Below are 26,327 nucleotides of genomic sequence, written 5' to 3' on the forward strand. Positions count from 1 at the left end.
TTCAGCTACCTCTGTATGCAAATTTCTACCAACTTTATGTCCAGCCTGGACCTTGACACCCAGCCTCACCTTTTACCATCATCAATGCACTGACGTCTCCCTGGAGAGTGAAGGCATCTCAAGCTCAGCAAGTCCATAAACAAATAAGGTGGACATTTGTTAGTCTTCCTCCCTTCGTCCAGCAGCGGCGGTCCCTCACACACCCACCTGGTCTCTAGGAACTAGTCCACTGGGCTTTAGAAACTCCAGTTTCCAAGGGTGAGAAGCTTCCCCTCTATCACCCAGGAAGCTAGATGTCTCCCAGGACTCAGAGACAGAGAGAGAGAGAGAGAGAGAGAGAGAGAGAGAGAGAGAGAGAGAGAGAGACTGACTGACTTAAGAGTTGAATACCTCAGCAGTCAGGGAGGGTACCATCCATTCAAGAATAGGAGGAAGTTGTTTTTTTACTTTTCTTTGTTTTTAATGGAATTTGGGATTAAAAAGATAAATACAATACAGTTAAATATAAGCTAGGGTTTAAAGCTTGGAGTTTCTATGGGAAAATATCAGACTAATAATAAATAGTAGACAATAATTGGGTCAGCATTGAGCCCCGCGCCTGTAGTCAGATCCTATTTCAGTCACTCACTGGTTTCAGCCTAGGTGAAGTCATTTAACCCAGCCATACCTTTTGTCCCATTGGTAACAGGAGTAAAAATAGTTGTCTGTTTTGTGGTCATGGTGAGGATTGAGTTTTCACTTAATATTTCACTCAAAGTCTAGTGTTTAGAAAATGCTAAATATCATTTCCGTTCTGTGCTAGGTCCTAGGCTAAGCATTGGAATTATGGTAGGAAACAGTAAAGATAGAGTTGAGCACCTTCACAGAGGTGACAGGCTAGAGGAGACCAGAAGAAATGTTAGGTGAGCTGGAGAAAGGGCGGTGCCCACGGGAAAAACACGTGATGTGAGCAGATTTAAGGATGAGAAAAACCCACCCGAGGGAAGCAACTCAAGGCTGAAGAAAGGGTTCGTGGCTGTCACCTGTGTGCTATTATGTAACATTACTGAGACCACATTCCTTCAATAGTGTATCACACAGCAGTGACTCGATATAAACACAACTGTTGAATAAACCCCTCAAGAGCGCCACTCCAATCCCTCCTGTGTAGGACCCCCATTTCTGTGTTGGCAGTTCCAAGTTTGTTCTGTGTCAGCTGTACAGATTCTGGCGTCAAACAGCCCTGGCTGTTCTCTAGGCAGTCTGTAGAGAGGGGGTGATGACAGAACTTACTTTATAACGTTATCTGTGTCTTATTTAACATGATATCTACGGTGTCAGAGCCACTCACGAAAGCCAGTTATTGTTCATACTGCCACATCAGTAAGGCTTCTGTGATCTCTCTGCAGATGGTGATTCTGACTTCCTCTAGACCGTAACGTGCCATTGTGTTGTTCTAACCTCATCCAGGTCACAGGATTTCCCATCCAGATGCCCTACACAGATGTCCAGTCAGTCATTGATGCCGTCTACCAGACTGGAATTCACTCTTCTGAATTTCCCCAGACGGAATTTGCTTTAGCTGTGTACATTCATCCATACCCAAACAACATATTATCCGTGTGGGTCTATCTGGCGTCCTTAGTCCGCTATCAGTGAGCGGGAAGGAGGGGAATGCAAAGCACTGTGGTCTCCTAGATCCAAGCTGTCCTGTCACCTTGAGATTTTGCTGTTTATTTTCAAGTTTACCGATGCTGGACATAATTTGGATTCCTGAGTGGAACTGAGAACTAGGAAGACCACATCAGTATCCCTTCTCCAGGCTTTGAGGGTAAGTTTAGATATCTCCTTACCAACCCACCTCTTCTGGGAGCTCCTCAGGCAGTCTGGCTGCTTTGTGTACCAGTCTACGGTAGATCTCATTCTGGAAAGGAAGCAGTTCTGGCCTGCTCAGTCATGGAGGTCACACCATCTCCATCAGAGCCATCCTGAAGGTCTTATTAAGAATGAAGATTCCCAGATCACCCAAGACTTCTCAAATCAGAACCACACAGAGGAGAGCAGTATTTTCAACAGCTCCCAGGCAACTGTGATCCCCTGTTGTGTAGAAGCCTGACCTTGCAGAGTGTCGTCAGTACCAATGAGATGTGGGTACATTTGATGCGCGTTCTGGTACAATTCCAGGTAAAAATTCCCCAGAGGGAACCCTGAGGTCATGTTCCTGTCTGAAAGCCAGCAGGCTCCAGATGTAAGAAAAGCCTGTTTCAGTTTGAGTCAAAGGGCCAGAAAACACCTATGTCCCAACTTAAAGAAATTAAGCAAGAGGAAATCCCGCTTACTGGATTGGGGAGGGCAATCTTTTAATTCTACTCAAACCTCCAGCCAGCTGCATGAGGGCTTCCCACATTCAGAAAGGCAGTCTGCTTTATTCAGTTTAACAAGTCACAGATTCGCCAATCCAGTGCTGCCTTCACATGTGTATCTAGGATGCTTGATCACGGGGATCCTGTGGCCCCGTCAGGTAAATAATATCAGTCTATGTCCATTTTAACCAGAGGTAAAAATGTATGTAAATTTTTAATTTTGGAGTACTCACTGATAAATTGCATATTCTAAATACTGCAAATCTTTGGGCCCTATTTTTGAGAGTAAAGACTCTCCTTAACAACCTGCAGCATAGTGGCTCAGCAATAGCATTGGGATCTTCCATAGCAAGTTCACTGCAGGTGTGATCTGCCTCTAACTGCTGAGGGTCAGGTATTTAGCGAAGGATGACAGGTGTCAACGCACTGAGTCCAGTTAATGAGCTTCTCCAAATCTAAATGGGAGATGATGGTGCTGTAGGCAAAGATCCTGGGTATGAATCGTGGTTGCAGTGACTTAAATAGTACACAGGTGTAAATTTGTACCAAGGAAACAAGTCAAGAACAGGGCCCAGGGTTTTTGGCCTCTAGCATTTGGTATCTATCCAAAAGAATCCTGAATGCTCAGTAGACGAGAATGTAAGACAGAAACAAGGTGCACAATAAACCATGGAGTCAGGTACCGTTTTACACACAAAACGAGGCAAGTGTTACACCTGTGCGTTGCTATAAAGGCCTGTGTGTTTCTGAGAAGGTATGACAAAAGGCACAGCAATAATGGTGCCTCTGGGAAGAAGTGGGTTCCCGGAGGAAGGAATCTGCTGGTTCTTACTTACTACTTCATATTGGTTTGAATGTTTTGTCTTTTGCATGCATTTATTTAAAAGTTTCTCTTTTAAAAGCAATTTAATTGTTCGATTAAATTTACTTGTTAAACTTTTAAATACACTCTAGGTATGTGATTTACAAAGTTTTGTTTTTGTGGTACTACAGCTTGAAACCATTTGATTAACACAAGCATCAAGTATAGAAAGCTTCACGAATAATCCCCTCTGTGCGTTCGGATGTTAGTGTCTATGCTGCCAGAGCATGGTGGCTTCCTACTGCCCAAAGTTCCCAGAGTTAGGAAATCTGCTGAGAATCTGGTCTCACCCTCATCTCCGGCCAAGCCAGGCTTTTGCGCCTTAGGCTGCAACCCACCTCTAGTTCCCTCTCTCTGACAGGCGGGTGGTGTCTTGCCCTTTTAAGCTTCATACCTTTGCTGGTCACTTCCTAGGTTTGTCCTCCGTTTCCCTTTCAGGTGTGTTTTCTCCCGAGAGCCCCTTCCACATTTGCTGTCCCCCCCTCTGTCGGGCATACCCACATAGATACGGGTCACTTACTTCCCCTCAGGCCTTTGCATGGCTCCTGGATCATAAGACAAGGTCCACCTTTCTACCCTTGTTTCCCTCACAGCTTCGGTTACCATGGGGTATGGATTTATCTTTCATTTATTTTGAGTAAACTATGAGAAAACAGAGTTCACTTAAGTAACTGCTACGTACCCAGCTCATTCTAAAGGAATAAGGAGATAGCAAGACTGAAATTTGCCTCTTAGGAATGGAAGACCACCAGAGACATACACAGGCGTTAACAAGAATGGACACTGCCATCTTATGACAGGCTATTGACGTCTAGAAAATAATACATGGTTTCCCAAAAATATCTCCCTGTAAACAACATCTTCAAAGTAGAGACTGCAGGACAACCGGCTCATTACATCACACAGGCGATTACCGGCTGTGGACCACTTTTCTGAAAAGGTTAAGAAAGGCCTAGACTCTAAATCATTTGGAAGCCAAATTATCGCCATAAACCTGCTCAGTAGTCATGAATTGGAAACGGGGGATGTGGGTACTATTTAAATTCCATAAATACATGGAAATTTTAGCCTGATGTGTTCTTCTCCTCTGCGGGTAGCCTCTTCCTGAACTGCACTGGGCTAGGCTGGGCCCTGCCAACTTTCATTTGTCTGTTTTCCTCTTCTTGCCAGCAGTTCCTGAATCCCTGCTTTCCCCGGGCATTAGCATTGCCACCCACAGGTCGCTGCGTCCCTCCAGGATGTATGCAAAAGCCAGTGCGATAAGCCCGCTCCTGCAACGCGTGCGGGCTCCTCATTTTGTAGAAGCCCCTTATCACCCTTCCTCTTTCTAAACAAAATATTCAAAGGAAGGGGTGCGGTCTCATGACTTCTGTTTAAATACTGAAGTCGGTCGATAGGCTTTGGAAAGTTGGGGGACTACTGTCCCAGCTGATCACCTACTTTGTGGTGGTCCACCAAACACTTCCAAATACAATTGATGGGGTTTCTGTTACTCACATTCCAGCTCCATCAACACCTTTAATCGATGCTGGAGTGTTTCCAGAGTTTGGGGTTTCTTTATTGACCACCGCAGATGGCCAATTACATTCATTATGGATTTGACAAGCCACGTTACTAAAGATGTTAATTCCACTCACAACTCTTTGAGAATCGCCGAAACAAATGCAACGAGAAGAACTGAATTAGACTGCTAAAAGAATACTGGGTTTAGAGTAGGAACTGGAGCAGAGTTTGTCTAGCAAAGCGGCTTAGGGACTGTGGGAACAGTTAAAGCCTATTTGAAAGGGGCGGGGGTGGGGCGGGAGAGCAGCCCCTCTAAGAGCCAGGTCCGCGCTGCCAAGGTTAAGCGCAGGGCCGAGGCGTCGCAACTTTCTTTGCCCGCGCCCGGGACCCATCGAGGAAGGCTCGCTGCAGGTGAGTGGCCGGGGGCCTCCAGACTCCAGAGGCCGCAGAACCGAGCAGCCCGGTCTCTCCGCGCCTGCCGGGCCCGGGCCGCCTAGCCGGAGTCGCACCTGGCGCGGCCCGGCCGCCGATTGGCCGGCGCCGGGCGGCCCCGCTGTATCGCGAGACGAGATTGGCAGCGCGGGGCGGCCCGTGCCCCCGCGCTGGCTTTGTACGCCGAGCCGCTTGCCGGTCCTTTAACAATGGGCGGCGCGAGCGGCCCGGTGCTGGGCCCGAGCTGAGACGGGGGCTCCGCGGCCGACCGTCCGCGGCATGAGCGCTGCCGGCGCCCCGCGAACACCGGCCGGGCTGTGGCTGTGAGGGCCGTGGGTCCCGGTAAGAGACCGCGCGAGCCGGGCAGGTTTGGCCGGGAGGGCAGCGTCGCGAGGGGAGGCGAGGCGCCTGGCACGGCCGGCCGGTCGGCCTTTTGTTCGCCACTCGGGGGACGCGATGCGGCGCTGCGGCGGCGGCCGTGCCTCAGACCCCGGGGTGGTAGAGCGCGCCGGGCTGCCCGCGCGGACCTGGCCGAGCGCTGCTCATCCTCCACTCCCGCGGCGTCCGGACTGTGTCGGCTGTGCGGGACGGCGGCGTTCGAACCCGGGATTCGGAGAGCCCGAGCCCGGCCGTCCCGCCTTGAGCTCCCCAAGCTTGCATCTTCCCGCGGCTCCTCCAGCTGGCGGTCGCAGGCAAAGCCCGCGCCTCTGACTGGGGAGATCGGGCCTTGCTGGCCTTGGAGGATGGCTGCTTGGGGTCGGGTCAGGTGAAGATGAGCAGCCGCGCGGGGTGACCTGAGGTCACGGCGCTGGTGATGGGGACGCGGAGGGTCGTGGGGGTGGGGGGTTGCTGGCGGTGACCGCGTCTGGGGCGTGTCTTCCAGACTGAAGCTGAGGCGTCTGGCCGGGCGCGCCGCCGGCTTCCATGGAGCTGGAGGGGCAGTGGTGGCGAGGACAGCTGGCTGCGGATATTCACCAGGCGCTTCGGTACAAGGTAACCCCGAGGCCCGACCTTCCCATCCCGGTTCTTGTGCTCCCTGGAAAGGCCATTTGGGTTCTTGACTCCACTTTACAGGGCAAAGAAGGCGAGTGCGCTTACTTGTCAGGGTTAATTAACCTCTTCCTTCCCTGGGCTGCATCAAAAGAACCTGTAACTGTGGAGAGGAGTGGGGGGCGTGGTAGTTGGGAGAAGGAAGGTGGAAAACGATGTTCCAATGTTGCCAGGTGGAGCATGGATTTTATACTCACACACACACACACACACACACACACACACACACACACACACACACACACTGACTTTGTATCAAGTCTGACTTTGTATCGAGTGAACAGCCGTCTTTGCTCGCTGCTGCATGCAGCTGTTGTAAGCCACAGTTGGGCATAACTCAACTCCACGGCCTTTTCTCAAACTTGGTGTGAGACTTCAGACTTCTTAATTCTCTGTTTCTCTGTTTCCTTTGTAAGAGGACAAATAGCAACGCTGGAGCGTTTCTTACGGGCTGTTTGTGAAATCTGATGTCTCTACTGTAAAGGGACTTAGAACAGTGCCCGACCTATATAGTAAGAGCTATGTGCTAACTTACTGTTACCTGGTCCTTCAGATTTGAGGCTGTTTGTGGAAGGAAAGAGCCACTCTTTGGTAATATCACGTGTAAAAAGTAGATGCCATATACTTAATAAGCACTGAAAACAATGCACTCTTTTGGACCAAAGTTTTTGTATTGTTGCTTCTTCAGGAACGATTTTACTTTAAGTGTCTGTAAGTCAGATTTATAGGATAGCCCTGCTTCTCTGACAGCCAGAAGAGAGATCTAGAAAGATCTCTAATTCGGTTTCACCTTGGTTCTTAAGTGTAGAAAACTAACAATCAAAACAGCTGACTCGTCATTAGGAAGCTCATGTAGCTTGAGGCTTAAGGGTCCCAGGATAATGGATCTGCATCTTGTGTATCTGACCACATGAAGGAGGTTGGGACATCAAGTCCTGGCTTAAGTTGTTAAACTTGCACCCTTTTCCCCAAAGCTTGAAATCCCTAACTGCTCTTTACTAATCCTGACATTCAGTCTCCAGTTCCCCCACAGCCACCCCAGACCCATGTGAGACCGCGCTACATAAATGTTCAGCTGTGGAACGATTCTTTAGGGGGAAAGTTGTCCCAATTCACTTTTGATTTTTGGGAGAGAGATATGGATTTTCTAAGTGTCAGTCTCCTGATCTCTCTAGTATGTAGCAAACTAGTTAGTTGGTATAATGATACCTTTTTGTGTGGATGTGGAAGTTTAAAGACTTTTTTCCCATGGTGATCCCTATGGTCTTTACTTTCTAATATATTACGTGTAGGTAGTTTTATCTGGATTACTTTTGCAGGTGATCTTAGAAGTAGAATTTTCCTTTTTAAAATTAGGATTTGTTTGCTTTTGTGCAGTCTCTGAAGGGGACACAGAAGAAGACAGGTAAACGTGAGGAATTTCTTCTGAAGCCTGTCTCAGGCCACCTGTTGCAAACTGCTCAGGCTTGTCTTTAAGCTCAGTGTAGACCATGGTCCTGATTTCAGGGAATGGTAACATTTTATAAAGGATTTGCACTAATTAGTAGGACTTGAACTTTACAACCGAAGAGGTCCCTATTATAGTGCACGACAGTCAAGGAAGTTAAACTTTCCTCATAAAATGCCAGTATCAGCTACTAACCAGAGATTTAGTCATTGTTTCTGGAACATGTTAGTACTTAGTATATGCAAGGTGTTTGAGCAGTGGCTTAGTGCCACAGGCATGGCCCTTGCCTACATAGACTCCAACAATCTGTTTTATAAGTCAAAGGCATCTGAAGGTAGCTCTTGCCTGGGGCAGTTGCCATTCATTTGCTGTGAAAGGCAGTCTATATTTAGTCCCAGTAAAGAGGTAGTTGATGTGACCAGCGTTGTGTTTACTGGGAAAGTGAAGTGCACTGAGTGCCAGCTGTACTACTTTTGTAAATAACAGTTTCCCGCTGACACCGACTTTGCAGGCCTGTCCCAGTTCTTCAGTCATTCTGCTCTGGTGGCATAAGGTGATTGAGGAGCTACAAAGAAATGGAGACCACGGTCTTGTGAGAAGCATTAAGAAAGTATCGGTCCCCAGGAGTTGCAGTTGTATTTGGGAGTTCTAGGTAGGGGTGTCATTTGAAGTGCTTAGCTGGTGAGGACTTAAGACTCAAGGTGGTGCATTTGGCTTTCCTGTGCTTTGGTCCTTTACATTCCTGAGAAGCAAATCAAAACAAGAGTTCTGTTCTAAGGGACTAAGAAAAGATAGCAGAAGAAACTGGCTGAGGAAGGTACAGTCCCTTTTCCGCGCCTGCACATCTGCAGTCCCTGCGTAAAGAGGACTGGCTAAGCAGTCATCCGCAGCGCTCATCCTTCCCACTGAAAACGGCAAGGGGTTTCATTGGACGTATTATTAAAATCTCTGGGGCAGGTCAGGTAGCTCAGCAGGTTATGTGAGATATTATTGGATGGCGCAGTGGGTGCATGTGGTTTGAGGGATGGAGAGAACTAACTCTACAAAGCTGTCCTCTTGTCTCTATGCCCAGCATGGCATGTGTGTCAGCCCACAAACACCATGTGCTCACACGGTAGTAACAGCGAATGAAAAAAACCTCATTGATGGCCCTGGGGTTCTGGGCTGTTTTTACTAATGTTGGTAAAACTAGCATAGTTAAAAATAAAGCCCACCAATATTTTCCAGGTGTGATTCCTAGTCTTCTAATGTAATATTCAGCCCTTTTTCCCCCTACAATTCCTTATCCCGTAGCTCAAGCTAGGTCTTCTTTGGTGTTCTTAATACCCTGTGATGTCAACTGTGTATTGTAATAATCTCTGCATTTTAATTCACCTGCTAGGAAGAGCCTTGAGACAATTTCCATTGTTTATCCCCAGGACTATAAATTTTAAGTTTTCCTCTTTCTAAACTAAAACTCTGTACTCTTTCCAGTTCCTCTGCCACCTGACCCTGATAACCACTATTCTACGCTGCTCTGTGACTTTGACCAAATACTTGGTATAAATGAAATCATAGTAATATAATAATTGTCCATTTGTATGACTTCGCATATTATCTTTACGGTTCATCCGTGCAGCATATGTCACTTTTTTCTTTTTTGATACGGGATTTTTCTGTAGCTGTGGAGCCTGTCTTGGAACTTGCTCTTGTAGACCAGGTTCGCCTCAAACTCACAGAGATCCACCTGCCTCTGCCTCCCGAGTCCTAGGATTAAAGGCGTGCGCCACCACCATCTGGCTTCACAATTTCCTTTCTAAAGCTGAATTTTGTGTGTGTGTGTTCGTTCATCCTTCTCATTTTGCTCATTGTGGGTAATGGTATTATGGACATGAGTGTACAAATACCTACCTGTCTTTCTACTCTCAAATATTTGAGATACATAATTAAAAGTAGAAATGCAGAGTCATGGGTGATTCTGTATTTAAGGTTTTGGAAGCTGCCACACTGCTCTCTACAGCAGCTGCGTCCCTTATGTCACCATTAGTGATGGGTAAGGACTCCAGTTTCTTCATAGCCTTGTCAGTACTTGTTACTTCTCTTTGAGGCACTTTTGGGGGTGGGGTTTTGATAATAGCAATCTAGATGAGTATGAAGTGGTAGCTTGCGGTTTGGGTTTGCATTTTTTGTAGTGATTAATGGTGTTGAGCATCTCTGTACTTGTTGGTTACTTTATGTTTTTTCTCTGTATGTCTCTGTGTTTTGTAAAAATACTTTGTAATTTTGTATATATGGTACATGTATATGATTGATGCTCTGGATATCATCCTCTACCATTCTTTCATATTGCTCTGAGAAAGGATCTATCACAAAACTGGAACTTATTTTGGCTAGATTGTCTGGACAGCAAGCCCTGGAAGTTTGCCTGCCTTTGCCTTCCCTGATGTTGAAGTTAGAGACCTGTGCAGCCGTACCCAACTTTTTATATAAGTCCTAGGGATTTGAGTTTGGTCTTCATGCTTTCATAGAAAGTTCTCCTACCCTTTCAGCCACCTCCCTAGCCCGCTTGCCTGTTTTCTTAGGGAAAATGTCTGTTTATTTTCCCACTTTAAAGGTGGTTGTTTTATTACTTTTGAGTTATAGGAATTTTTTTTGTAATTTGTGAAGAATTGGTAATATAGCTAAGTAACAGTGTGTCTAGTCTGTACAAGGCCATGGGCTCAATTCCTAGCACTCTAGAACAAGAAAAAAGAGAAAGCTTAAAAAATATTTCAACTACTAACTTCTTATCAGATATATGATCTTAAATGTTTTCTTTCATCCTGTGGACTGCTTTTTTCACTTGATGGTATCCTTCAAGATACAGTTTATTTATGAATTCAGTGTACTTACTCCTTTTTTAGTTTTGTTTTGTTTCTATGTGCTTTTGGGATTTGTGATTCTTTATTCTGTTGTGATCACCTGCAAGTTTATTCTTGGTCTTACACTCATAAAATGAATTTGAAAGCTTCCCATCTTGATACATATTTGGACACCCTCCCCCCGTGTGTGTGTGTGTGTGTGTGTGTAATGTTGCATGTTGCTGAGAACTGAACACTGAACTCAGGGCATTGCACATGATAAGAATATGCTGTACCACTAAGCTAAATTTCCAGTTCCAGAATCTCTTAATAATACAGAGTTTAGAAACAAATTGTATAATATTGTCCTAAGAGTGAATACTGGTGCTTTAAAAATTTTTGTGTATATGAAAGGTGGCAGGGTAAAGATCCTAATGACAGAAGGGAAGTAAGGTTAAAAGATAGTGATGGGTAAGTCCTGGTCTCTATATGAAGTGTATTGTCTACACAGTTGAGGAACATACTCACCAGTCTGCTCCCTCTCAACCTAGGAAGGGTGTATTTGGGCTGTGGTTGGCTTTGCGTTTGTTTTTCTTAAAGCCATACAACCTCTTCCCACTCAACTTTATTTCTACATTCCCTTGAAGCCAAGCATGTCTTTAAGCTCTTACAACAGAATATTTTAGAAAAACAACGTTAAGTCTGCATTATGAAGATCTTTCTATAGATTAAATGTTCTTCCTTTTCATTTAGGAGCTGAAGTTGCCTTCTTACAAGGGCCAGTCCCCTCAACTGAGTCTCAGGCGATATTTTGCTGATTTGATTGCCATTGTAAGCAATCGCTTCACTCTGTGCCCTTCTGCCCGCCACCTTGCTGTCTATTTGCTGGACCTGTTCATGGATCGCTATGACATCTCTATTCAGCAGCTGCATTTAGTTGCACTTTCCTGTCTGCTTCTAGCAAGTGAGTATGGATCTGATTTACATGACTCAGAATCTGCATATTTATATGATAGAGCTATAGCGAAGTGTTTTCAAATCCCAGTCATTTCAGTTTATTGCTTTTAGGAATTATATACTGTGCTTGTTAACTAGATATTAAAAAATAGTTCTGGCCTTTTTAAAAAAAATACATGCCCAAGCCCTACATCCTGAAGATTGATACAAATAAAATTCTAAGCAGCACAGATATACTGGTTAATCTCCATTGTTGACACAATTTGAATTACCTAGGAGATACACCTCTACTCATCTGTGTGGAGTTTCCGGAGAGACCTACCTCAAATGCAGGTAGCACCATCCCATAAGCTGGGGCCTAGACTAAATAAAAAGGAGAAAGGAGAAAGCCAGCTGACCCCTTCCATTCCCTTGTCGCTGTTTCCCAGTCAGCACTACAGATGGAGCCACTGCTGCCACTGTGTCTTCCCCACCATGACAGACTGCCTTGCTCTGGACTGTGAGCCAAAGTAAATCCTTCTCCTTTACCTTACTGTGCTCAGATATGAGAGAAGTCACTAATATACTGTGCCAGAAATTGAATATTAGGGACTGGATGTTTTTATTTTTAACACTTTAAAAACTCCAAAGGTAATTTTGGTTGAGAACCTTTGTTCTTGATCAGTGATTGACAGCCAGAAGCAACTTAGGGAACACTACAGTATCTAATGTGTAGATGCTTTGGATGCTGCTAAACCCCCTGGATTCAAAGAACAAGTCCCTGGAACCAAGATTCTCTGGCTCAAACATGAGTGTAGCTGGGCTTGAAAACTGTCTCAAAGGTGCTGCACCATTTGTCGGGGCTACATGGTGTAAGTTTAATGAACTCAGTCGGGTTTGCTACAGCTGATACTAAGTGGCTTTGGCATATAATCTGATAGACTCTTATTTATTACCCATACAGAATGTGCTGCTAGGCTCTCGGTGCTGAAACTCACTCACCTTGTTTGCTAGTATCTGCATTGACCAGAGAGGGCATATAAAAGAATTAAAATTGAGTTTTTCTTCATTCAACAAAGTAAAAAGATCACATTTGATATAAGTCGAATTGATAGTTGTATTTGATATTGTTTTTGTATTATCCATATCATTGAGCCTTATTTCAAAGTAGTATATAGTTGTTATTGTCAGCCTTGATCTCTGATCTCACTAGAAGGTTGGCATCCAATATGGCTGCTGTGGTAAGCACATTCCCATTAGGCTGTGAAGCTAGTAATCTTTCTAAAATACCTTTTTGCTTAGACACTAATAAACCCATAAAACTCAGTGCATTATTAGGTGGTATCATTTCCAGATCTGAGCCTCTTAAATTTTATTTACTTGCTCAAGACTACTACCTAATGACTTTTTAAATTATTTCAGATCCTTTGTGAAACCAGATGAGTAAATAAAATCCAACTATAGTGATGGCTTCCCACCGCCTGTGGGTTCGGGTGAGAACTGGTTGATGAAGCATTTAGAGTCCTCCTGAGCCAAATTCTTAGCAGAATGCCGTTTACTTCCTGAATATCTTTATTTCCCTTTGGAATCTGTTTTCCTCTAAGATCCAGACACATAGTTCCCCTCCCCGTCTTAAAGCCAGAGAAGTAGTACTTACACATTTGTAATTAACTTTAATTAAAGTTTTATGCTCATAGGAAATCATATATAAAATGCTACATGTGTTTCATCACTGGCTATGAAGCCCTTTAGAGTTTTATCTACATAAGATTGGAAAAACCCCTGCTTGACAGGTCAGGTTTATGAAAATCCACAAGTAATATATTTGTCTGTTTTTATCCCCTAGAATGTTAGGTTACAGAATTAGCTCATAATGGAGACCTATGCTGGCCATCAGACAAAAGCAATATTTTAAATTTTTAAGTCAATAATGAAAAAAAATAGTTTTATGGCCTACGATTATCTGCTCAACCATTGCCAAGTTCCAGCTTGCTCTCTGTGGTTCTTAGAGTATTGTGAATTGAACCAAGTAGGAAGCTAAGCTGGATGGATTATAAATAAAGAATGATGTTAGTACAGTTTCATAAAATAACTTACATTGTGAGTAAAGTTTACTTACCAGTAACTTACCAAACTGACTAGTGTTACTTCTATACATGGCACTACTGGAGTCCGCTTCAAGATCTGGTTGGTTACTAAGAGTTTTAAGCCAGACATGACAGACCCTACATTCAGGCAACACTGCAAGACCCTGTCTGTAGGAGGAAACGTTTTTGATCACCCTGTAGTGCTGGCCATCATGATGCTAACTTCCTACACTTTGCTATTTCCCTAACAGAAGAAGGGAACTTGATTCTTGTAATGTGTTAGGATAGCTGAAATGGAATTTTCAGTTCTTGTATTTAAATTACTAACTGCAATGCATGGTTGTGATCCTTTTATTCTGTGGAAGATTATTTGATGTAATTACTGTGACAATGTATAATTTTTAAAGCTTATTTTCTAGAAACAAGGTGTAGTGTTCATATTTGTTGTAGTTCAGATATGAATTGCTAATGGGGCTCACCATTCCAGAGGGGAGTAGAGTCCATGACCATGGCAGGCATGGTGCTGGAGCAGTAGCTGAGAACTTGACATGTTGAGACACCAGCTGTGAGGCAGAGAGAGGACCGACTGAAATGGTGGGGGCTTCTGAGACCTCAAAGCCCACCTCCAGTGTCACACCTCCTTCCACAAGGTCACAGTTCCACCCCCTGGGTACCAAGCATTCAAACGAGTGAGCCTCTGGGAGCATTATCATTCAAAGCACGACAATCACTGACTACTAGAACCAGATACCTCTTCCCTTAGTTTTGCTGTCACCTTTAACTCCATGTTCTTGAGAGAGACTTGGTTTTACATTCTTCCTTTTCCAAGGTAGAGTGGGTGTGTTCAGTGTACACGTCAAAGCCTCAGCCCTCCTAAGTAAGTGATAGGTAAGAGTGGAGCAGTTGCCCTCCGCTAGGTCAGAATTGAAGACATTGGAACTTAGTTTAAGCAGTCTATCCTCCTCTCCATCTCTAATACATCCAAAATGCTTAGGATGTTTATAAACTGATAGTCTGTTTTCAGTGTTTGATATGTGTTACAAACTTGTGGAATATAGTATTTTTTTAAAAAATGGATTGGTCAGTATACTTGATCTAGTTTGTTTACTCTCCAAATTAGACACCTATTTTTACTGCAGTCTTTTTTTGTTAATATTTATTTATTATGTATACAATATTCTGTCTGTGTGTATGTCTGCAGGCCAGAAGAGGGCACCAGACCTTATTACAGATGGTTGTGAGCCACCATGTGGTTGCCGGAAATTGAACTCAGAACCTTTGGAAGAGCAGGCAATGCTCTTAACCACCAAGCCATCTCTCCAGCCCCAATCTAGTATTTCTTTTTTTCTCTCTCTTTTTGGTTGATGTTTTTGTTTGTTTGTTTTCTGAAACAGGGTATCTCTGTGTAGCCCTGTCTGTCCTAGAACTTGCTCTATAGAACAGGCTGGCCTTGAACTCAGAGATTCACTGACCTCTGCCTTCCAAGTATTGGGATTAAAGGTGTGTGCCATCACCACTTGGCAGAGTCTACATTTATATAATAATTGGATGCTGTATATATCACAGTTTGTATGTTCTTGGAGCTAATGCTTATTCACCTACCTGGGTAGCTACATTACTGGAATTGTGAAGAAAGGACCTGCACATTATCTGATTTGAAAGTGCTTTATAGTATTTAGGAGTCTGATTATAATGATGGGTTTTTTTTTTTTTTTAGGTTTGAATCACTAACTACAAATTTCAGTAACCCTTGGTTCTCAGGTTAATTCTCTATAAAATGGAAATAAAAATGCCTCGCTTGTAAGTTTCTGTGTGGAGCAAGTAGGACAACATAGGAAAATTGCAGTATAGAAAGTTGAGCATTGGATGACCAATTCTTCTAGTATGCTGTTCTAGAATCTCTAGCTTGGCTTTTTTTCTCTTAAAGGGTCTGGCTTCTTCTAAAATAGCTATGTTTGTCCATGAAAGTAACTGTTCTTATATTTTAGCTGTTTTCCCTGGCTTGCTTCAGCTTATTTGAGCAGCATTAGGCTTACGGGCAGTTTGAAAGCAGCCTTGGAGATGAGGCTTCTGATACAGGCTCTCATTATAATTTGTTATAATTTGTAACAAGTGTTTGTTCCTTTTGGCTCCCCAGTATTAAGTTGCTTTTTTTTTACTTTATTTTTTATTTTTATACTTATTATTAAATTAAATCGCACAGTCGTTTTGATTTACATTTTAATTTTTAATGAGTTTAGCCTCCCTATCCCCATTGGTTGCCTTTCCTGTTCTTTCCCTATTTCTCTATTAAATTTATGGTCTTAGTAATTTGTGAGAATTCTTTGTATATTAGTATAGATGACTTTTCTATTTGGTAGTGTAAGAATAGAATGTTGGCTGAGCTCCATACGGGATCATCCACTCCACTCATTGTATCGATCTTCTCTGCCACAAAGCGGACCATTCGCTATTGTGTTTAAAATGTGGTTTCCGTGGCTGGTCTGTACATTTCCCATAAGGGAAAGACAGCCTGGTATTTTGCTTTTGGCCTCTAATTCTTTATTTTTCTGGGAAGCAGTATGAATTGCCTTTATCTTCATTTCCTGTTTGGGTCCTTTATCAATATAATCATATGGCTTCTGGTATTTCCTTTCAAGTGAAAAAAAGCCCTGATCTATGGTCTGAGTGTATGAACAAGTAAATTTAAACTATGCATAGCAGTTAACACAGTAATGATAGATGTGAATGCGTGTAACTCATTGATGTTATCACACTTTTGGAAACTTTTGTCCATTTGTTGAGTATATACCACTGTCTATGACAAAAAAGGTTCTCAAAAACTGAAAACTGAATTAGAATCCCAAATGTGGTGATTTATGCATCATGTTGTTTATTTTTTAGACAGGGTCTCACTATGTAGTTGGCTGGCCTGAAACTTCTTATGTAGATCAGTCTGGTCTTGAACACATAGGGATCCACCTGCTCTGCTTCCCAAGTGCTAGGATTAAAGGCCTGTGCCACCATGCCTGGCATGCATTTTATTTTTTTAAGTGAATTACTTTTACTTTATATACATTGGTGGTTTGCCTGCATGCATGTCTGTAAGGGTGTTAGATCCCTTGGAACTAGAGTTGCAGACAGATGTGAGTCACCATGTGGGTGTAGAGAATTGAGCCTGGGTCCTCTGGAGGAGCCACTGCTCTTAATGGCAGAGCTGTCTCTCTAGCCCTATGCAATTTATTTTTAACTTTGAAAATCAGCATATGAAAGAAAATCAGAATATAAACTCCTTGACATTTACTTAAATATTTTTATAAGCACAGATACAGAAGTCTGGCATCCTGACAGCTGCCCCCATCTAATCTGGCATGGTGTTTTGCTTTAGAAGTGCAGATTTGAGGATATAAATGTCTTCCTTCTGGCTCCCAGTTTTGGTTCACTCAACTTTTTGACCCTGGGTGAGCTGGCTGACCTCGTGTAACATCTTGGTTTCTTGAGCTGCGAAATTGACCATAAACAGTTTTATTTTTTGATGATGAAACTTTCAAGGGGAGAATATGAATACCCTTGATCCTTGAATTACAGTGAATTATGGCATATTAATTTCTTCAAAGGAACTTAAAGCATGATATAAATAAACTCATTAATTTTTATAGCATTCTTTTGAAGTATGTAGCTAGTACTGCTGTACATGAATGGCAAGGTGCTTGAAAGCCCTGATGATTTCATCTGGAGGGACTGAACAATTGCCTGCATCATTTTCCTTCTGCATAACTTCACGTTATTACTCAAAAACAATGACTTCTTTTCCTCTTCAGTGGTGATTCTGATCACGGTCATGAAGAGCATTGTGGTATAAAAAGCCATTCTTGCATGATTTGAATTGCGAAAGGCTGTCTAGATTCTTAAAGTCTGAATTATGTAAGTTTTGCTTCTCTCTGCAGTAGTCTTTAAAGAGTAGTTTTAACCTGGGGATGCGGTATGTTTGTAATTCTAGATCCTCAGGAGACTGGACCAGAAGGATGTCAAGTCTGTGACCAGTCTGGGCAACTTAAAAGATGCATTTTGAAATTAAAATTGAAAAGGGTTGATAGTATAGCTCAGTTGTATAGCAGCTGCCTAACATGTATAAAACTTTCACAGGACCCAGTACCTCAACAAGGGGTTTAGTTTTAAAGAAGTTCACAGACTCTCTAGAGCTGGAGTAGCCTAAGGATAGGAGTTTAGAGTCTCCTGACATCAAGGACAAAACCTACCCCAATTCTGTTTCCTAAGCAAACTCCTAGGTAGGCAGCACTGCTTTTTCCAGCCCCCAGATGAGCCAGTGTGAGCAGAGCCCCACCGGCTACCCACTGCAGCACCCCTGGTCAACTGATTGGCCTTGGCCTTTGCCATCTGTGGTACAAATCCACCCCTTCAAGATAGTTTCCCTGCTTTGGCAGTCTTTCTTACCTTTCCCTATAAATTGTTTATAAATGGGTAGAATAAAATTAGATTTCTAAGGAAAACAGATACTGAAATCATTATCAAGATATTGAAACAATTTTTATATGTAATGTGTGCTTTTGAGGAATAACTTTTTTAACAGTAGTGGTACACACCTTTTATCCCAGCATTTGGGAGGCAGAGGCAGGAGGATCTCTGTGAGTTCAAGACCAGCATGGTCTACAGAGCTAGTTCCAGGACAGGCAACAAAGTGACACAAACCCTATCTCGGAAAAAAAAAACAAAAAACAAACAAGAACTCACGTAAACTCCCTTGTGAGAAATCTGTAATTATAACTTAAACATCAGTGTAAAGTAGAACACAGTACTGAGAGGTAGAGTGCTTTAGCCCTAATCTCTGTTCTTCTGTGGACATGGTAATGTCCCAGAGACAGGCTTGGGTTATAGAAACACCTGAATGCATGCTTTATGTGTAGTAATGCTTGTTTGGAAATTTAAATGTAAGTTGGTTCATAATCTGTTGAAACAGTTTTCTTAGGTGGAAAGAAAATCTCACTCAGTGAGTAGTTGGAACATTAGATGAGTGTTTCCTCAGAAGTTGGTGCTTCAAGTTACGAACTCTTACCATGTCACCTTTGCTCCTGCTCTGCCTTGAGTAAGGGGATTTAAAAGAAGATAAGAATCTTCCCCTCTCCCCCACCACCCCGTTCGCTTTAAAGCTTTATTCTTGGAGGGAAGGGAAGCATGCACTTGGGTGTGCGCACTGTGTGGAGCTGGGAGAACAACTTTGTGAAGTTTGATCTCTTCTTCTACCCTTCTGGGGATTGCACTCAGGTTTCCAACACCTTCACCTACTGAGCCACCTCACTGGCCCAGCTTTTGAGCTTTATGAGACAGGTTCTCACAATACGGCCTATGTATATAGCCTCACACTTACTGTCCTGCCTTCGCCTTCCCAGGGACATGTTGTCATGTTCCATGCTCTACCATGTAACATGAGGGTCAGGCTTGTTGGGGTTTATGTCCTCCCACCAGGTCCCACAGTCATTAGGTCCCAAAGAAAATCACATAGAGTCTATATTAAGTTATAAACTGATTGGCCCATTAGCTCAGGCTTCTTATTATCCCTTATATCTTATATTAACCCATTATTTTTATCTGTGTTAGCCACATGGCTCACTACCTTTCTCAGCAGGGCAGGTCACATCCTGCTTCTTCGGTGGTCTGGGTAGGACTGCGAGGAATGGGCTTCCTCCCTCCCAGAATTCTCCTGTTGTCATCACCCCACCTCTACTTCCTGTCTGGTTGACCCACCTATACTTCCTGCCTGGCCAATTGACAGAATACAGAAAATCCTCCTGTACCACTTTCCCCTCTTTTTTTTTTTTTTAAACAAAGAAAAATATCCATATTCCATTTTTTGGGAATGTGGGTTTAGTATTTTAGGTTACTTCTGGCTGGTTGTGGGTGTTGATAATCTTATTGGGACCTAAAGAAAATTTAGAATTATGATCAAGTCCTGACTAGAATATCCTGTGAGTCTTGATCATCTCAGGCAGCAGTCTTGAATCTGTTCTGGATGTAGAACTCAGACATCTGAGCCATCTCTTTCTACTGGAGATTTCTTAGGTGGTCTTCCTTGATCAAACCTGATTTTTTCTTAACTCAGAATGAATCCACAGCCTCTCATTTCCTGTGGAAACAAAAGCCAAATCTCTTCTCCAAAGTAAGTAACATATCTTTTGACTTCAATTTTGAAGTCAAGGTATTTTCAAAATACCTATCTTGGATTAATTCTGCAGCATTTATAAGCTGTTGCTTCCTTCCTCAGCATTCAAACAATTCAAAGAGCATAATAACATACAGTATCAAGATTCTCTGTGTATTTTCATCTTTACGGAAGATGGCAACAAGTAGCAGCTGACTTCATGCAGCAATCTCTGACCCTGCTTTCTTCCTCCCAGGAATTCAGTTCTGTCTACCCCGCCTACCTATGTTCTGACCTATCAGGCCAAGCAGTTTTTCTTTATTAATTAACCAATGAAAGCACACATATAGATGAACCTCCTATACCACTACCATACCTAGCCCCCCCTACCCCTTTTTTGAGAAATAAACTTACAGAAAGAGGAAGCAATAGAGGTAGGCTTGTTCTTGTGTGTTTTGTTTTGAAATAGCGGTGCCTGTATTAAAGTCATTTACTCAGTTTTTCTTTCAAATGTTCCTTTCTCTCTGCTATTGAGATTATGCTGAAAATCTGCCAAGATTACATATGTGATGCTGACTAGTTTCCAAGAAAGTTAGGGATTCCTGGGATGTGGGCTCAATGTGAGCACTCACCAAAATAAAGTTCTGATGTATAATTCTCGGTGCTCTAAAATGGTTTTCTTAACCCAGCTACTACTGCCCACAAAAAAGGACACGGGGGCGGGGGGGTAAATCAATTAGTTAGTTACTCGCCCATTCATTAGCCTGTATGAGCTATTTTCTTATGCCATAGGACCAGCTGTTCCAAATCTGCACACATTTTTTTCAGAGAATGGTTAAATGTAAAGGGTGGGGAAGCTACTAGGAAAGACAATGTGCAAAAACTGGAAGATTGTTCCTGATGAGACGGAGACAATATCCTTAAATCTGTGTGTCCTACTAGCAAGATATGATGGTCCCATTTATACTAGTAAGACCTCCAAAGATCACTTTTCTAACATTTTCTCCACTCATTCCCCCTTCTTACAAGGTAAATTTGAAGAAAAGAAGACAGTGTGCCTAAGCTGGAGCAGCTCAAAACAGCCTGGGCTGTATGACTCAACATCAATCTGGTGCTCACGAAGCAGAATCTGCTGCATATGGAACTGTTGCTATTAGAGAACCTTTCAGTGGAACCTCTGCCTTCCCCACAGCTGCCCACTTCATTGAGTATTACCTCTCTGAAGCAGTGCATGAGACGGATCTTCATGACGGCTGGCCAATGATTTGCTTGGAAAAGACTAAACTCTACATGGCCAAATATGCAGATACTTCCTGGAAGTATCTCTGCAGGTGAGTTGTTAGAATACCCTATGTGGCTGTGCAACTGATAACGCATGTATTCTGTTGCTTAAGTTCATTTTGGTGTATCCCCAGATTATGCCTTTCTAATTATGCACCTTCTTTAGTAGCTGCTGCGGTTGTGTGGCTTCTTCGAGGATTAATCCTTCGTCTTTCTCCAACAGGGCCTACCAGACTGCATCGTCTTACTGCTTACTCCTGGGATTCTTAGTACAGTGTATTGAACGACTATTGGTGTGTAAGCCTGTTTGCTCTCGCATTTGTAATGTCTAGTTAACATTTTCGTTTGTGTGTAATATACCCTAGAAGAAACTACTTCTCAAGGCCCAAGGTTCGGTTCCTGAGGGTACCTCTGTTAGTTGCCTCACCGCTAATAGTGGCCTTGCAGAAAAGGAGCGTTCTTGCCGTGAACCAGGTAAAAGCTCCGTGCTGTAAGACCTCTACATAGCTGGCTGGAAAGGGAGCTGTTGCATATGTGGAGGCCCCACAGCACTGAGGTCAGTCCAGGAAGGTCTCACCCCACTCCCATTTCCATACCACTGGATTTAAGGGTCGGCAGAACTGTGACTTCAAATTCCCAGTTGAAAAAATCTCAAACTTCCAGCAATGTTTCTGAGATAAATCACTTGAGGAAAGCTATGAGGAAGGCGTCACTGTTGTTAGGATGGTGGCACAGTGATGGCTACTTATGGTAGCAGTAGTGACTGCTTATGACGTGAGCTATGGCGCAGGTGGGACGTGGGACTTGGCAGCATTCTTGCCAGGTAATGTTATTGTTTCTTTTCTCTTGTCTCAGTGCTCACGATAATGATGTGAAAGAAGCGAACCAAACAGAGGGGACAATCGGCTCCTCCGACAGCACAGCTGGGTGTGTTCAGACAGCTCAGCCCTCGCGACCAGTTCACTCCCAGCAGGCCTCAGTATCTTCATCAGACCTCGGTGCAGTGCCGACACCCCGTTGTCAGAGCAGCCAGGCCGTCAGCAGAGTGTGTCTGCCACACACACCTCCTCTTATACCCTGCAGCCTTGTCCTGCGAGCTTCCAAACTAGTGTTCAGGGCCACATGCAGACTGGTGTTGGGATGTCCCTGGCCATACCAGTGGAAGTTAAACCCTGTCTTAGTGTTTCCTATAACCGGAGTTACCAGATAAATGAACATTTCCCATGTATTACTCCATGCTTTGAGAGGTGATGACGTATGTATCATGATCATAACTGACCCAGACTCCTCTGAGATGGATAGCTCTGGGGCAAGCTTTTTATTTTCCTCTTCAAAAGGAAAGGAAAACAGATAGTGTCAGTGCAGCAGGCACCAGCACCAGGAGACTGTTCACTGCCTTGAATACCTAGGAGGACTCGGCAGACATTAACGGTGTTAGTCTGTGTAAGGCTGTGACAGAAATGTTGCAGCCTTGGCTGATGGTCCAAAACATTTCAAAATGTTTAATGCAGCTGAAAATTTGCCATTCTGAGATTTGAGCTGTGGTAGGCTTTGGAGTCTTATGCTGGCACATACATCAAAGACTTACTGTTTGTTTGTGGACTTGCCAAACCATCTTTTATGAAGGAAAGTTAACAGTATTAATTTTTGAAAAATTGTTTTAATCTTTCAGCTCAGTCTTTTTGGCCTACTGGTGGGTTCAAACTCACCAGTTGCTAAGTATACTAATCTGTGCAGTTAAAAAAACACAGATGATTTTATATAACTTCCTATCATAAATAATATACATGTCTAGATTTATATACTAAAATTAGGGGTGAAACAGATACATACTTTGAAATCATGATCATAATTTTTGTTTTACTCTGGTAGTTTTCCCCCTAAGTGATCAGCCCCGATTCTTCAGGATTAAGTACATTTAACTCAGGGAACTTGTAGTACTTGGAAACACTTAGCTGTAACCAACATGCCTTGCAGTGTTCGTGTGTTAACTACCTGTGTGACAGAGGCTACAATGCTCCTGCTGGGATGAGACTCTAAAGTGGGTCCTGTGGTGCTCACGTGGGGACAGGTTGCGCGTCAGAGGTTGATAATCAGTTCTGTCGTCCAGTTTCAGGAAAGGCTTACTGAATAGTGTCAGTACTAGAGTAGAGTCTGGAGTTGAGGGTGGCCAGGGTAGTACTCAGGTTGGGCTAATGCAGCACTTTGTTATGGGGAGGGTAGTTCCGTAAGCAACCTTGGAATCCAGCAAGTCAAGCTAAGCAAGCAAGGGTACTGATTTAAAATTTCAGTAGCTATTTTCATTAGATTGGCTGTGCAGCTGCCCTGGGACAATTCATTCTATTGGTAGTGAGTACAAACAGCAATAATAGTCATTACAGCAAGGGCAGCCTGGCCATAAAATATTGGGGGAGGGGGCAGATAAACTTAAAAAGTAAAAAATAACTGATAAACTATATACATTGTGCTCTTATCCATGGAAGAAGATAGAATTGGTGGAGGGAAACTTTGTGGTTTAAAATGAGTAAGGCGTGTCTGTGTTTTTTAAGATAGCACTTGAATAGAAGGGAAACCGGCAGATGTGAGACTACCAGTGTGTGTTGATGAGAACTCACTCTAAAGATGGGGTGTGCAGCAGGAGTCTAGTAACTAGCCAGTGGCCTCTGTTGGGAAGGGAAGGGCTCCGCAGCATGATGGACTGGTGGAGGCAACTCTGGTGGGTGAGTGCCGGTGGTGGCTGCTGCCAACAGGAGTTCTTAGGGAAATGTCCTTTCCTTAAAGGAAGCTAACTTTCGTATTTAGAATGCAGAACGTGTAGTGTGGACTTACTAGTCTGGTGCTGAAAACCATGCAGAGGAGCGTGCATGGCAGTTCTCAATCATGTTACCCCTTTTCCTCTTTAAAAAGGCTGCTAATTGGATTTTATAATTCTTACCTTAGGAAAGCTTGAATTATTAGGAGAAAGTAGGTTCAAAAGATTCACAGACAGAGCCCAGCAACATGGAGTCCAGTTTTCAGTATTGTAACTACCTCAGTAATGCTATGAATGTAAGCTATTGGGATAGAAATCCTAACTTGAAACAACAGCCAGTGCCTGTGGTAATTTAATGTCTTGTCAAATGCTTTTAGTGATTGGTTCTGTGTCATTCTTATTGTCAAAGACTATTTGCCTTTTTAAGAAGCTTATTAACACTTTTTCCAGTTTATATTTAAAAAGCTGAAGAACACTGGATTAATCCTTTTGGGGGTAGTCAAGTAATTGATAACTATTGCTGCATGGGAAGCCGGAAAATCATGACTATTTTAAAACCTTAGAATTCAATATAAATGGACGCAACAGCAATTAGCTTGGGGGTGGGGGGGGCTGTGTGGGTTTTGTTTTGTTTAATTTATTAATTAGTCTTAAAAGTTGTTTTTGTTTTGAGATTACTGGACCATCATTAAATGTGTACTGTGAAAAGATTAATGATGTGTACAAAGGACTTAGCGAGAGTCCTTAAATAAACACTATTCAAGTACAAACTGCAAACCAAAATATCTGTGCTCTGACTGACCATGAACAGGAGTATGGTGCTAAGTCTACACAGCAGGGTTAGATGAGTGCTATGCACTTGATTTTAAATAAAAGTAGTTTTCATGAAAATGGTCTTGCTGGTTTTGTTTTAAATACAGGCTTGTCAGGTGTAACCTCAGCCATGTTGTCGTGCATGTCAGACTTGCAGTCCCAAATGGATTTACTAAGAGGCTTCCAGATATAGAACATTGTCACAGTGACAGAAAACATTTGTCCCTTTATGTATTACATCCTGATCATTAAATCCCATTAGAGTATATCAGACAACTTTGCCTTTTAAGCTTAAAATGACTTGTGTGTTAGTAACTAAATTTTTTTTACTGAAAATATTTTTTCATACAGTATGTTTTGATCAGTGTCCCTCCCTCATCTTCCAGATCTTTCCCACTCATCCAATTCTGTGCCTCTTTCTCTCAATCTTTAGAAAAGAAACGAGAGCAAGCAGAACAAAGCAGGAAAAAGAAAGAATGCATATAACATGCAGAGATATGCATGCATTCACACAAACCATAAAAACACAAAATTAGAAACCAAAATATATAAGCAAAAGCCAATGGGGGAGGGGGGGAATGCCCAGACAAAGCATGAGACAAAAATATTCCCAGAGTATCAATGAGTTCATTGTGAGTTAGCCCTGCTCTTGAATGTGGCTTGTATACTCAGTGAAACTCCATTGGAGTAAATTTTCCTTTGTGAGCTGTTGTTTCTTGTTTAGAGATGGAGGGTGTGTCTACTTCCCCTCTCAGTTCTGGGACCCAATCTGGCTTGGGCCTGTGTAGACCCTATGTATGCTGCTACCTATTCTGTGTTCATACCTTCATCAGTCCTGGTGTGTCTGGAAGCCCTTGTTTCCTTGGCCTCTTCCATCCCCACTGGCTCTTAAAATCTTTCTACCTCCTGCAGGGTTCCCTGAACCCTGAAAGGAGAGGTTTGATGGAGATAGCCCATTGAGGATTGAGCATTTCCAGCTCTCTCTCTGCACATTGACTGTTGGTCTGTTTCCATCTACTACAGGTGGGAACTTCTCTGATGATAGCTGGGCAAGACACTGATCTATGGGTTACCAGAATGTCACTAGGATTCATTTTGTTGATATATTTCTTCCTTTTTTTTTTTTTTCTTTTTTTGAGACAGGTTTCTCTGTGGCTTTGGAGCCTGTCTTAAGCTCTTTTAGACCAGGCTGGCCTCTAACTCACAAAGATCCACCTGCCTCTGCCTCCTGAGTGCTGGGATTAAAGGCGTGCACCACCACCACCACCGCCTGGCCTTGGTACATTTCTTTAGCAGAACGATAGCATTTGGTTCCCCCTAGATCCATGGCCTCTCTAGTCCTGGATTCTTAGCCTGTGAATGCTGGGCATGGGCTCCATCTCCTGGAGTAGGCCTTAAATCCAGTCATACATAGCTGTGAATTCTAGTAGTATCCTAGAAGCTGGTGCTTCAGGAAACCTGCAGTCTGAGCTCTTAAGAAAAGTCAGGACAGCCAGGTGGTGGTGGTGCATGCCTTTAAACCCAGCACTCAGGAGGCAGAGGCAGGTGGATCTCTTGAGTTCGAGGCCAGCCTGGTCTAGAAGAGCCAGGACAGACTCTAAAACTACAGCGAAACACTGTCTTGAAAAATCAAAAATCGGAAGAAAAAAAGGACAAAATGATCAGTCATCTGAGTGTCAGCCATGAGTAAGCATGTGTTCACCAAGTGTAAATGCCATTTGTCACTGAATTCAGCTGTAGCCTTAGCAGGTTTTGATGCAGCATTGGCACCTGCTCTCCCAAGACTTAGTATGTGGTTCTTTAGGGCTGAACTTAGGAAGCAGGAAAAAGAGCAGCAAGTGTTCTAAACAGGGCCTTAAGCTTTGCC

At 43.2% G+C, this 26,327-nt stretch overlaps 2 protein-coding genes across 2 annotated transcripts in view; both read left to right on the forward strand.

Annotated features, from left to right (window-relative positions):
* The window catches only part of Cc2d2b (coiled-coil and C2 domain containing 2B), an 82,912-nt gene extending 81,274 nt beyond the window's left edge, over positions 1-1,638 (forward strand). The window contains exon 34 of the mRNA XM_038316070.1: positions 1,450-1,638. Within this exon, the coding sequence (XP_038171998.1) occupies positions 1,450-1,638 (189 nt within the window). The remainder of the gene's footprint in view (positions 1-1,449) is intronic.
* A 3,708-nt stretch (positions 1,639-5,346) lies between these two features.
* Positions 5,347-24,167, forward strand: Ccnj (cyclin J). Its single transcript, XM_038313736.1, is given in 12 exon segments — positions 5,347-5,481; positions 6,023-6,132; positions 11,209-11,423; positions 14,372-14,380; positions 20,656-20,773; positions 20,775-20,798; positions 20,800-20,933; positions 21,030-21,154; positions 21,157-21,190; positions 21,751-21,868; positions 21,870-21,914; positions 21,916-24,167. Coding segments are annotated over 11 exon segments (1,122 nt in total). The 5' UTR covers positions 5,347-5,481; positions 6,023-6,063; the 3' UTR covers positions 22,147-24,167.
* The last annotated feature ends 2,160 nt before the right edge of the window (positions 24,168-26,327 follow it).

The sequence above is a fragment of the Arvicola amphibius genome, chromosome 1, assembly GCF_903992535.2.
Source record: "Arvicola amphibius chromosome 1, mArvAmp1.2, whole genome shotgun sequence".
NCBI lineage: Eukaryota > Metazoa > Chordata > Mammalia > Rodentia > Cricetidae > Arvicola > Arvicola amphibius.